This window comes from Anomaloglossus baeobatrachus, chromosome 7 (genome assembly GCF_048569485.1).
Source record: "Anomaloglossus baeobatrachus isolate aAnoBae1 chromosome 7, aAnoBae1.hap1, whole genome shotgun sequence".
In the NCBI taxonomy this organism is placed as follows: Eukaryota; Metazoa; Chordata; class Amphibia; order Anura; family Aromobatidae; genus Anomaloglossus; species Anomaloglossus baeobatrachus.
Genome location: NC_134359.1, coordinates 301,612,267 through 301,625,840, shown reverse-complemented (window position 1 = coordinate 301,625,840; position 13,574 = coordinate 301,612,267). Strand labels below are relative to the sequence as shown.

Here is a 13,574-nt window from a genome sequence, read left to right as displayed (position 1 = left end):
CATCGCACAATAGATCGACTCGTGTAAAGCAGCCTTAAGACATGTGCCCAGCAGTGGTCCCCAGATCTCTGGTCTGACAGAAAGACATGTGCCCAGCAGTGGTCCTCAGATCTCTGGTCTGACAGTAAGACATGTGCCCAGCAGTGGTCCCCAGATCTCTAGTCTGACAGTAAGACATGTGCCCAGCAGTGGTCTCCAGATCTCTGGTCTGACAGTAAGACATGTGCCCAGCAGTGGTCCCCAGATCTCTGGTCTGACAGAAAGACATGTGCCCAGCAGTGGTCCCCAGATCTCTGGTCTGACAGAAAGACATGTGCCCAGCAGTGGTCCTCAGATCTCTGGTCTGACAGTAAGACATGTGCCCAGCAGTGGTCCCCAGATCTCTGGTCTGACAGTAAGACATGTGCCCAGCAGTGGTCTCCAGATCTCTGGTCTGACAGTAAGACATGTGCCCAGCAGTGGTCCCCAGATCTCTGGTCTGACAGTAAGACATGTGCCCAGCAGTGGTCTCCAGATCTCTGGTCTGACAGAAAGACTTGTGCCCAGCAGTGGTCTCCAGATCTCTGGTCTGACAGAAAGACTTGTGCCCAGCAGTGGTCCCCAGATCTCTGGTCTGACAGTAAGACATGTACCCAGCAGTGGTCCCCAGATCTCTGGTCTGACAGTAAGACATGTGCCCAGCAGTGGTCCCCAGATTTCTGGTCTGACAGTAAGACATGTACCATGCAGTGGTCCCCAGATCTCTGGTCTGACAGAAAGACATGTACCCAGCAGTGGTCCCCAGATCTCTGGTCTGACAGAAAGACATGTGCCCAGCAGTGGTCCCCAGATCTCTGGTCTGACAGAAAGACTTGTGCCCAGCAGTGGTCCCCAGATCTCTGGTCTGACAGAAAGACATGTGCCCAGCAGTGGTCCCCAGATCTCTGGTCTGACAGTAAGACATGTGCCCAGCAGTGGTCCCCAGATCTCTGGTCTGACAGTAAGACATGTGCCCAGCAGTGGTCCCCAGATCTCTGGTCTGACAGTAAGACATGTGCCCAGCAGTGGTCCCCAGATCTCTGGTCTGACAGAAAGACATGTGCCCAGCAGTGGTCCCCAGATCTCTGGTCTGACAGAAAGACATGTGCCCAGCAGTGGTCTCCAGATCTCTGGTCTGACAGTAAGACATGTGCCCAGCAGTGGTCCCCAGATCTCTGGTCTGACAGAAAGACATGTGCCCAGCAGTGGTCCCCAGATCTCTGGTCTGACAGAAAGACATGTGCCCAGCAGTGGTCCCCAGATCTCTGGTCTGACAGTAAGACATGTGCCCAGCAGTGGTCCCCAGATCTCTGGTCTGACAGAAAGACATGTGCCCAGCAGTGGTCCTCAGATCTCTGGTCTGACAGAAAGACATGTGCCCAGCAGTGGTCCCCAGATCTCTGGTCTGACAGAAAGACATGTGCCCAGCAGTGGTCCCCAGATCTCTGGTCTGACAGAAAGACATGTGCCCAGCAGTGGTCCCCAGATCTCTGGTCTGACAGTAAGACATGTGCCCAGCAGTGGTCCCCAGATATCTGGTCTGACAGAAAGACATGTGCCCAGCAGTGGTCCCCAGATCTCTGGTCTGACAGTAAGACATGTGCCCAGCAGTGGTCCCCAGATCTCTGGTCTGACAGAAAGACTTGTGCCCAGTAGTGGTCCCCAGATCTCTGGTCTGACAGTAAGACATGTGCCCAGCAGTGGTCCCCAGATCTCTGGTCTGACAGAAAGACATGTGCCCAGCAGTGGTCCCCAGATCTCTGGTCTGACAGTAAGACATGTGCCCAGCAGTGGTCCCCAGATCTCTGGTCTGACAGAAAGACTTGTGCCCAGCAGTGGTCCCCAGATCTCTGGTCTGACAGTAAAACATGTGCCCAGCAGTGGTCCCCAGATCTCTGGTCTGACAGTAAGACATGTGCCCAGCAGTGGTCCCCAGATCTCTGGTCTGACAGTAAGACATGTGCCCAGCAGTGGTCCCCAGATCTCTGGTCTGACAGTAAGACATGTGCCCAGCAGTGGTCCCCAGATCTCTGGTCTGACAGAAAGACATGTGCCCAGCAGTGGTCCCCAGATCTCTGGTCTGACAGAAAGACTTGTGCCCAGCAGTGGTCCCCAGATCTCTGGTCTGACAGTAAGACATGTGCCCAGCAGTGGTCCCCAGATCTCTGGTCTGACAGTAAGACATGTGCCCAGCAGTGGTCCCCAGATCTCTGGTCTGACAGTAAGACATGTGCCCAGCAGTGGTCCCCAGATCTCTGGTCTGACAGAAAGACTTGTGCCCAGCAGTGGTCCCCAGATCTCTGGTCTGACAGAAAGACATGTGCCCAGCAGTGGTCCCCAGATCTCTGGTCTGACAGAAAGACATGTGCCCAGCAGTGGTCCCCAGATCTCTGGTCTGACAGTAAGACATGTGCCCAGCAGTGGTCCCCAGATCTCTGGTCTGACAGAAAGACATGTGCCCAGCAGTGGTCCTCAGATCTCTGGTCTGACAGAAAGACATGTGTCCAGCAGTGGTCCCCAGATCTCTGGTCTGACAGAAAGACATGTGCCCAGCAGTGGTCCCCAGATCTCTGGTCTGACAGTAAGACATGTGCCCAGCAGTGGTCCCCAGATCTCTGGTCTGACAGAAAGACATGTGCCCAGCAGTGGTCCCCAGATCTCTGGTCTGACAGAAAGACTTGTGCCCAGAAGTGGTCCCCAGATCTCTGGTCTGACAGTAAGACATGTGCCCAGCAGTGGTCCCCAGATCTCTGGTCTGACAGAAAGACATGTGCCCAGCAGTGGTCCCCAGATCTCTGGTCTGACAGTAAGACATGTGCCCAGCAGTGGTCCCCAGATCTCTGGTCTGACAGAAAGACATGTGGCCAGCAGTGGTCCCCAGATCTCTGGTCTGACAGAAAGACATGTGCCCAGCAGTGGTCCCCAGATCTCTGGTCTGACAGAAAGACTTGTGCCCAGCAGTGGTCCCCAGATCTCTGGTCTGACAGTAAGACATGTGCCCAGCAGTGGTCCCCAGATCTCTGGTCTGACAGTAAGACATGTGCCCAGCAGTGGTCCCCAGATCTCTGGTCTGACAGAAAGACATGTGGCCAGCAGTGGTCCCCAGATCTCTGGTCTGACAGAAAGACATGTGCCCAGCAGTGGTCCCCAGATCTCTGGTCTGACAGAAAGACATGTGCCCAGCAGTGGTCTCCAGATCTCTGGTCTGACAGAAAGACATGTGCCCAGCAGTGGTCCCCAGATCTCTGGTCTGACAGTAAGACATGTGCCCAGCAGTGGTCCCCAGATCTCTGGTCTGACAGAAAGACATGTGCCCAGCAGTGGTCCCCAGATCTCTGGTCTGACAGAAAGACATGTGCCCAGCAGTGGTCCCCAGATCTCTGGTCTGACAGTAAGACATGTGCCCAGCAGTGGTCCCCAGATCTCTGGTCTGACAGTAAGACATGTGCCCAGCAGTGGTCCCCAGATCTCTGGTCTGACAGTAAGACATGTGCCCAGCAGTGGTCCCCAGATCTCTGGTCTGACAGAAAGACTTGTGCCCAGCAGTGGTCCCCAGATCTCTGGTCTGACAGTAAGACATGTGCCCAGCAGTGGTCCCCAGATCTCTGGTCTGACAGAAAGACATGTGCCCAGCAGTGGTCCCCAGATCTCTAGTCTGACAGTAAGACATGTGCCCAGCAGTGGTCCCCAGATCTCTGGTCTGACAGTAAGACATGTGCCCAGCAGTGGTCCCCAGATCTCTGGTCTGACAGAAAGACTTGTGCCCAGCAGTGGTCCCCAGATCTCTGGTCTGACAGTAAGACATGTGCCCAGCAGTGGTCCCCAGATCTCTGGTCTGACAGAAAGACATGTGCCCAGCAGTGGTCCCCAGATCTCTGGTCTGACAGTAAAACATGTGCCCAGCAGTGGTCCCCAGATCTCTGGTCTGACAGTAAGACATGTGCCCAGCAGTGGTCCCCAGATCTCTGGTGTGACAGTAAGACATGTGCCCAGCAGTGGTCCCCAGATCTCTGGTCTGACAGTAAGACATGTGCCCAGCAGTGGTCCCCAGATCTCTGGTCTGACAGTAAGACATGTGCCCAGCAGTGGTCCCCAGATCTCTGGTCTGACAGAAAGACTTGTGCCCAGCAGTGGTCCCCAGATCTCTGGTCTGACAGAAAGACATGTGCCCAGCAGTGGTCCCCAGATCTCTGGTCTGACAGTAAGACATGTGCCCAGCAGTGGTCCCCAGATCTCTGGTCTGACAGTAAGACATGTGCCCAGCAGTGGTCCCCAGATCTCTGGTCTGACAGAAAGACTTGTGCCCAGCAGTGGTCCCCAGATCTCTGGTCTGACAGAAAGACATGTGCCCAGCAGTGGTCCCCAGATCTCTGGTCTGACAGAAAGACATGTGCCCAGCAGTGGTCTCCAGATCTCTGGTCTGACAGAAAGACATGTGCCCAGCAGTGGTCCCCAGATCTCTGGTCTGACAGAAAGACATGTGCCCAGCAGTGGTCCCCAGATCTCTGGTCTGACAGAAAGACATGTGCCCAGCAGTGGTCCCCAGATCTCTGGTCTGACAGTAAGACATGTGTCCAGCAGTGGTCCCCAGATCTCTGGTCTGACAGTAAAACATGTGCCCAGCAGTGGTCCCCAGATCTCTGGTCTGACAGTAAGACATGTGCCCAGCAGTGGTCCCCAGATCTCTGGTCTGACAGTAAGACATGTGCCCAGCAGTGGTCCCCAGATTTCTGGCCTATAAATGTGCCCCAATAGTAAAATAATTGCAAAAGGAAAGGCCAGATAGGGACATTTCTTTACATTCAACCACGATAACATTTTAGAACTTGATAAGTAACTTTCCAGGCAACATCTGGACTTGCAGGGTTACGTTCTCTGCAGAGGTTGCACTAAATAAGTCTAAGCATTTTAAGCATTTATGGGGGGGGGGGGGGATTTATCATGGGTCTCACGTCATGTAAAAAAATCATTAAGAATAATTTCAGAACTTTTTCCACCTTTAATGTTGCCCATAATTTGTACAAACCCATTGGGAAACAAAGTGAAATCTCTTTGGGTCGTTGCCTACCGTTACCTGTATGTGTTGTGGCCGATGACTTGTGGGGTTAAACCAGAAGGACCATTGACCTAAGTCAGGAAAGAAAATATCAAAAATGAATGAAGTTGCATCGATAAAAGTATATGTCGTACATCTGAAGCTGAGCAATGTCGCTCTCACACGTCTCACTAGAATGATAGGACCACACATGGGTCATCAGTGGTTCACCTCCGGGGGACACAAAGAAGATGACATATAATGGTGGTGTAACCGCACCGTGCACCACGCTGACTGGTGTCACATTATAGAACGGATCATTTCAATAAATCGTATGTAAAGGAAGCGGTTATAACTTGCTGAAAAAGCCATTCCTGTTAATCGGGTGATAAAACATTCATACATAGCTTTTTTTAATTGTTTTCTAATTTCCGTGTGAAGGACTTGTCATTGCACTTATGTGACGTTGTTGGGCGACGTGCTCTGAATATCCAATGTTTATGGTACAAGGAAGTACCAAGTACCAAGCGCGTGGTGAAAGGGAAACCTGTGTCTAGAGAAGGGGGAGATGATGACCCATGACCGAACCTACAGCTGGTCCCTAGGGTCACTCACCACCCTTGATAAGTGCAGAACCTATGCGCCGAGCCGGATACCTGTCCCCAGATATCCCTAGTGCTGGGCCCTAAATTGGGAACGGATGGGATGAGCTCTTTGTCAACCCCACTAAACAACTAAAGAAGACACAAGGGGGAACAAAGGGGGAAAAGCATGAACTACCTATCTACAGATGACTCAGGTAGAAGTTCAGCAGAGCTTTCAGCAACGATACTACTGCTTGCAACCTCAGCATGCAAGAACTGAAAATATCACCAGCACAGTGCAAAAGAAGGAAGGATATTTAAACACCAAGGGAATACTAAGGCGAGCTCCTGCTGAGTCCAAAAGGAAGAGAGATGAATCCAGCAGGAAAGCTACCTATACCAATGAATACTGACAGCAGGAACAATGGAAAGTCAGGAGCATTCTGCACAGCCAAACACTGCAACCTTCTATGGCCCGAAACACCATGATTACCTGTCACCCGTGACACCCCCATGACAGTTTACATTGTGAGGGTGTTTGGGACTGGGAAGACCTTTGTTGTAGGGGGATCCTCACCCAAGAAGACGTTTTGGGAGCTTATGGACAAGGCCATTAGGTGTGTGGAGACTTTGCAGAGCTGTATGCATGGGCAACCAGTGTAAGCCAGCGCTGAGTATAGCAAAGTGGATTTAGGTGTCGGTTTCCTTCTATTTGTGGTCAGTGACAGAGGGCAGGAAGGCAGGCTGGATCTCCATGCCATCATCGTGCCTGCCATGCAGTAAAGGACAAGTGTACTTATCGCGGGTGGCGGGGCGCTGCACTCGCTAACGCTTGGGTCCGGCGCTGCTGCTGCTGCCCGGTGGCTCGAGCGGTGAGCCGGATCCGGTGACTCGAGCGGCGCTCCTCGCCCGTGAGTGAAAGGGGTAGTTTGTTGGGGGATTTGAGTCCGTGACGCCACCCACGGGTTGTGGTGAAGATGGGCACCACCGCTGCTGGTGACGGGGATCCCGGGAGCGATGGTAGGGAGCAGCTGGGATGTTGTTTTCCCCCTCCGTGGGTAGGGGTTGGTGGTCCCGGGGCCCGGTGAGGTGATGGGGAGGCAGGGTTGGTGAGGTGCAGGGTCGCAGGGACAGCGCAGCGCGGTGCCGGATGGCACGGTTGTACTCACTCAGCCACAAATATGCACAAAGTCTCTGGTAAACCAAACGGCTGGATGGACGGGTCCCGCAGCCGGCTGCTGTGACTTCTCCCGGACGGTTGGTGATGGCTGCCTTTTCCTGCACCTGTGTGTTTGAACGGCTCCGGTGGCTTCCCACCGGTAACCCGCTCCCCAGCGTATGTGTCGGAGGAGCCCTTTTGCCCGCAGGCTCTGGCCCTTGAGATCCTAGCTTTTGGCGGTAGCTGTATTCCCTTCTGCTGGTTGGACGGTTGCCTTCTATCAGGTCTTGGCTGTTAAGAAACCCTTGGGGTTCCGGTCACTAACGGATTTGACCTTTTCGGCGGCTCCAAGCCTGGTCAGGGTCCGCAGGCCCTGCCTGTGTGTGCTGGCTTCACTTCGCTCCCCGGTTCGGTACCGGCGGCCCACCGCCCGACCCCGGTCCTACGGTTCCGCGTTGATTCGCCTCTCCTGCAGACGGCTACCACCGTCTGCCAACCTTGCTGTCAGTACCTGGGCCACGCACCCAGACACCAGCAGACACTCCTTCCACTTTCACTTCCCTAACTGAACTGACTACTGTTCCTGCCTCCAGGACTGTGAAATCCTCAGTGGGTGGGGACAACCGCCTGGCTCCACCCCACCTGGTGTGGACATCAGCCCCTGGAGGGAGGCAGCAAGGGTTTTGTGTTTGGCTGATGTGCCTATCTCGGGGTGGGGGTGTGTATGTTGCAGTACCTGTGACAACCTGGCTAGTCCAGGGCGCCACATACTCACTGTTACAAAGCATCGGGTTTCCATCAGAGTTTGTCTGTCTCTAAGGAGGGGAGTAAGAGCCACTCATATGGCCAGACTGAGCCATCATCATCCAGAGGGTGGTGTCAGGACAGTAGGCGAGTATATCACCCCCGAGCAGAGATGGAAAGCGAGAGCTGCCCAAGAAGGTAAGGTCAACTGGAGATGCCAAAAGTGCGACAGACAACCACACCTAAGAGGAGATGATGAGCCTCAGGGCTGGTGTACTGGGAAGTGTCACTACAGTGATTGTGAGTGACTGTCAGTGGATTGACCTGGAGCTGACGTGACGTCCAGGATAAGAGTGTGTCACCCAGGGTTATGGGGGACTCGGTCCCGGGCAGTGTATAACTGGGGAATGTCACTTGGTGGCCGTTGCCTGATTCCGTGTCCTGGGTGCTTTTTGAAAAGAGGATTATTTAAAGGGAGATTAAATAAAAGTTTATCACGTGACGCCATTTGCAGTTTGCGGCTATGTAGATGGAGCCGCCGCTGCAGTTTCCACTGCTGGGGCTGGTGTTAGTGGCAGCCTGGATGTTAGGCCCCCGACAAGCAGGGCCGGGCCCCAGAGGATAGGTGATGTGGATGGGTGTTGAAAGAAGGTAGTCCACACAAGGGGTTTCAATGTAACTGGTTCCTTTACTCACAGTAAGCTGGAAACTGGTCACCCGAGGCCGGCTGGTCTCAACCGCAGGACCCCTCAATCCCGGTTCTGGTTTAGTGACCTGGTGGCTTCTTTCCCCTGCACTTGTCTTTGGTTGGTGGGTCCCCGTGGCTTGGAGCGTCTGGGGGTCCTCTCCTGGTAGTCTCTTAACAGCAGTCCGTATGACGGTAGCGTGAACCCTGTGGGGTCGGAGTCTCTGGTCCTGTCCCCGGTTCTCCCTTTGCTACTGAGTCCAGAACTTCAAGGTCAGTGAAGTCCTTGATGGTCCCCTCACTGTGCAAATATTATCAGGTCTGCCTGGAGCGCTTGCCTGACCTAGGATTCTGTACCCCGTTGGTGCGTGGTTCCGGGAGCACTCCACTGGCAACCAACCGCCTGGGCCCTCAAGTCACTGTTTTACTCCGGACAGACAGTCCGCTCGCCTCCTCACTCTGTCACCGACTCTCCGACTACTGTCTCTCTCTCCACAGTCTGCCCCTCCACCTGGTCGTCTAGTGGACTGGAGTGGCTCCACCTCTAGGCGGCCATCCATTGGTCCAACCGTAGCCTGGTACCATTCTATGGGGGAATTGGGGAGAAAACAGGGATTTTCTGGAGCGTTTGGTGTTACTGGCACCGGTCTTTTGGGACCCTAGGGGGTAGGTCCTGCATCCTGGTGAGGATGCAGTGCCTTGTAGCTCCCTAATGGCCTCAGGGGCATTACAAGAGCGTCCAGCAGGGCCAAAGTTACCGGAAAGAAGAGGCCTTTGCCATCTTCTGTAAAGCTCCATGCAGAGATTATCTCTATGGTTCCTACCAAGTAGACCAGTACCGCTGGAGACTGCCTCAATGTTTTGTGTGGGGATCCTCCCTGTATGGGGCGTTTAGGGTTTTCCATCACTGAAACCCCATTATATACCACGGGGTTACTATATAGACTGATATAGACTGTGTAGAAATCACTGATGTAAGTGAACGTCTTATAGTATTTCTTTACCTTTACCGGGGGTCCGGCTGCCATCTTTAGTCCGGCAATAAGCTTGGTTGACAACGTGCCGACTGTTGTTTCTCTGTACGGCTCTTTCATTACGTGCCCAAAACAATCTGCAAACTAGAAAATATTCCTTCTCACTAACGCTGGCGACCTGAACAGTTTGTTTTTACTTTTACACTTCAGCTTGACATCACCAAGGCGGCCTGTCATTAATTACACATCATCATATATAAAAAACAAAGAGAAAAACAATGCAGTACGGAAATAAAATGGTAACACGTAAAAAAACAGGATGGGGTAAAAGCAATCCCACCGCGACAAGGTGTAACAAGTCGGGATGGTCCCTAACTGTAGAAACTCACCTCGCTATGTGCGAACCCGGCCCCAAAATAGAAGAGACCAGGACTAGTGCCTGAGGACCTGCCTGTGCCCAATCCAGGGGAGGAGGGAGGGCCACAGTCCCCCAAATATAGAGTACAAAAAAACACGGCCACATAGCGAGGTGAATCCCTAGAGTTAGGGACCATCTTGATTGGGTTCACCTTGTCGCTGTGGGATGACTTTTACACTTTTTCGATAACAATGTCTCCTATGTTTTGTACATGTTATCAATTCTTTACTTTTATCATTTTTACATGAATAATTCATTTGTGGTCAAAATATGGCAGGCAGAAAAAAAAATCCCTCGATCAATGTCCCACCTGCAGAAATCTAATTTACATAGTGTCACTGCTCTTACAGTAAAGAATCCCATATTTCCTTGTGAGAATGTGTGTCCCTACTCTGCCTCCTCCTCCATGGGCCTGTGCAGACTGCACAGGTCCTCCGGGAATGCGCTTAGGGCATGCACACCTGCCCTGCTCTTAAAGGACTGGCGCACCATTTCCCTATGGCTATGGCTGAGAGGCAATAGGTACTGAAGGCATCCACCCACTAGGGGAGGTGCCTGTGTAACACCTTTAGTCAGCTTTCCAATGTGCTAGTTAGTTGTCAGGTCCCAAGCTTCTGTCCCATTACCTATTCCTGTGCCGGCCTTCCGATACCTGTCGGCCTCTGTCATGCTCACCGTACATGTCTGCTCCAGCCATTCTGTCTACCTCAGCCATCCCATCTGCACCCGCCTGCACTAGAGACTGTACCCAACTGTACCCGTGTTTGTTTCTGCAGTCACTGCCCTGGGAATGGTACCTAGCTTCCACCTTAGTGGTTGCTTAGTTAAGCCCCTTCAATGTCAGGGTAAGCCCGGGTTCCCCCTGTGGTCCCATAGGTCCACTCCTACTACTGCTTGCCTCAACAACGGCAACCATAAATGTACTACATGGATGTGCTATATTAGGTCTGACTTTAAAGTCAGTGCTGGTGTTTCATACGGCAGAGATGCTATTCTAGTCAGTGACTGGAGTGGCGTACGGAGACACACACCGCTCAGAAGAGACTTAGTGCATTTGGTGCCATGTACTCCAGTAGCACTGGTGTAATGTGAGCGTACCCCACTCCAGTCTTGGTGAATCGCTCCCAGTCACTATAATAGGAATGGTTGTGTGTTCACTGTGATTTGTGGCTTGTAAATGTATTAACTGCAGTTGTTAGACATTGCATTAGCTGCCAATGCTGCTGAGATTCTGGATCTGAGCCACTGTCCTCACTGCGAGCGATCCTGAACATGTTACATTACTTAGTGGTGAATGACTGCCCCAAGTAACGCTTCTTCTTCACACTGGGCACAGCATTCTGGATTATATATGTATTTGCAGCTGTAGGTTCTCTGGTTTTTTTAATGAAGAGTTTCAGATCCTCACAATTGAGGATTAGGAGCTAACTCCATAGCCTGAGGAAGGCGCTGCCTCATGTGTAAATCTGCCCGTTTCGGCACCGAGCCAGTGCATTCCTCAGGAGATCCTTGTTGGCTTATCGGTTCCCTAACACTTCTCAATCCAACCCACCCTGCAGAAAAAAGACGCACAAGCTCTTAAATGATCGAAAAATAACAAATATTACAGCTATCAGAAAGTAGGGATGAAAAAAGGAAAAATAGTGGAAGGCAGGAAGGGGTTAACACAACTCTGAATACTATATTAAAACATTAGTATAGAAAACTATCGAACCCCGCCACGCCTGTCCGGACGCTACTGACGCCCCCGCCGATCTCTCTACCTCTCCAGTAATGACATTCTGACATAGCACCACGACCCTTAATCGCCGGCTCTAACGGGGCCCCCGCTGTAGACAGGTGCGAGGTGGTCACAAAGAGCAAAATGTTAAAAAAGAAGTCATTGAAGCAGAAAAAGGATATATACACGCCCCGGGGCACCGCAGCGACATAATACTTGTATCTATACTTGTATCTCAGCAAACAACAAGGAAATGGAAGCGACAGAAAAGATTACGCAATAAACAGGCGACAGCCGAGTACACGGCAAGAAGGGGGCGAGCAAAATAATAAGGAAAAGAGCCCGGTGGTAAATATGTCCTAATATGTAGGAAAATTAGCAAATGTTAGGAGCCCTGCTAGATGGGGGGCACGTAGGTACCCCCACTAAATAACAGTCCAGAGCCCCATGAATGCCAAAAGGAATATATGTAACATAATCACAGCCTATAAAGATTATCAAAGTGACTTTCCATAGTCCCAATATATTATGCTGCCCCAAATCCTCCATGGAGGGGGTCAACATAGCACCTTCTGTCATCGAGACTACATAAAAGGACAAATAAAGTAAAGCCCCCACTAATAAATCATAGAAATAAGGAAAGAAGACACTAGAAAAGTGGCAGATATGAAGTGCAGCCACAGATTGCAGTGGTGAGAGGCCATAAGGCCCGTCCTGTTACCAGAGACCCCCAGATAAGTCAAATGATACTCACTGGATCCAGCCAGAAAATGAAGCAGCCCCGTGATTGTTGGGGTATATAGAGATAAAGCAGAGCCACGTCCCACAGCGTCACTCCTGGTGGAGGTGTAGAGGATAGGTGGAGGTGGGACACAGCGCGCTCCTCCTCCTTATTAGCACAGAGGAGTCTGACAACACTTCCCTGGCCCCGCACAGGACTGGGAGAAGGAATGGGGACGATATCAGGGGTCGCCACCTCTCTGGGGGATTATAGGTAGACATACGCCTATATACTACATTCTGAAATACAGGATATTCCCTTGGAAAGAAAAGAGGATCCAGCACCCGGGTCCAGAGTATAAATAAAACTTGATTTTATTCACATTCCATTAAAAAGTCATAGAGATCACATCTATAACATAAAAATCCCCAATGGGAAATGGTAAGATATAGATGGTACGCGTTTCGAGCTGTGTGCTCTTGGATTGGGACTAAGAGCACACAGCTCGAAACGCGTACCATCTACGTCTTACCATTTCCCATGGGGATTTTTAAGTTATGGATGTGATCTCTATCACTTTTTAATGGAATGTGAATAAAATCAAGTTTTATTTATACTCTGGACGCGGGTGCTGGATCCTCTTTTCTTTCCTGGAGCTTCCTGGCCGGGCCGGCCTTTTCCGTGCACCTGTACCCCTTTGGAGTCTCCATCAACCTGGGTGAGCTGATTTTTTCCTCCTCTCTGCTAGTATATTCCCTTGTCTTCTCTCTACCAATATAATACACAGAGATGTGATAAAAGCAGAGACAAAACGTACAGGTCCTGGACCCTGGATGTATGATCTGTAATAGGACCACCCACGAAGAAGGTGCCATTTATACTATTACCATCTTTATTTGCCCAAGTCAGAAAATATAAGCATTAAAAAGACTTTTATTTAGTCATGGAAACGAGGGGTTAATGCCGAGCTGCCGAAAAAAAAAAAATTCCAGATGGCGATATAGGAATGTGATATTTTATTAAATCAACGCGTTTCAGAGATCTGTGTCTCCTTCATCAGGACGAGAACTCACATTACCAAATGAAAAGAGACGTTTTTAAGGGGTGAACATGATTAACGTCTACAAGTGTATAGTGGTCCATACAAAGAAATAGCCAAAAGATGTTCCATTCAAAACCCCCCTAAAGAACAAGAAGGTTCAAAGGAGACCAGGCTTCTTCAACCGGGAGAACTATTAATTTGTGGAACAACCGCCCTCAGGAGCTGTAACAGAGGGAACCATCAAGGGTACAAGTGCAAAATTCTGGTTCTGAATGATGGGACGATTTCCTTTAGGCACAGATTGGTTCCTGCATTATATCTGTACCCCATCCCTCAATAACTTCCCCTGTCCCTCACCTGAACTTCATGGACAGGTAACTTTATATATATATATATATATATATATATATATATATATATATATATATATATATATATATATATATAATATATACAGTTAGATCCAGAAATCTT

General features: G+C 50.8%; 1 protein-coding gene across 3 annotated transcripts in view; it reads right to left on the bottom strand.

Annotated features, from left to right (window-relative positions):
- The window catches only part of LOC142245681 (NACHT, LRR and PYD domains-containing protein 1b allele 3-like), a 30,082-nt gene extending 17,914 nt beyond the window's left edge, over window positions 1-12,168 (bottom strand). For all 3 annotated transcript variants that reach the window (XM_075318607.1, XM_075318608.1, XM_075318609.1), the window contains exons 1-3: window positions 12,092-12,168; window positions 9,230-9,343; window positions 5,093-5,145 (exon numbers count right to left, since the gene is read on the bottom strand). In XM_075318607.1, the coding sequence (XP_075174722.1) occupies window positions 5,093-5,145; window positions 9,230-9,319 (143 nt within the window). In that variant the 5' untranslated portion in view covers window positions 9,320-9,343; window positions 12,092-12,168. The remainder of the gene's footprint in view (window positions 1-5,092; window positions 5,146-9,229; window positions 9,344-12,091) is intronic.
- Window positions 12,169-13,574: the final 1,406 nt, after the last annotated feature.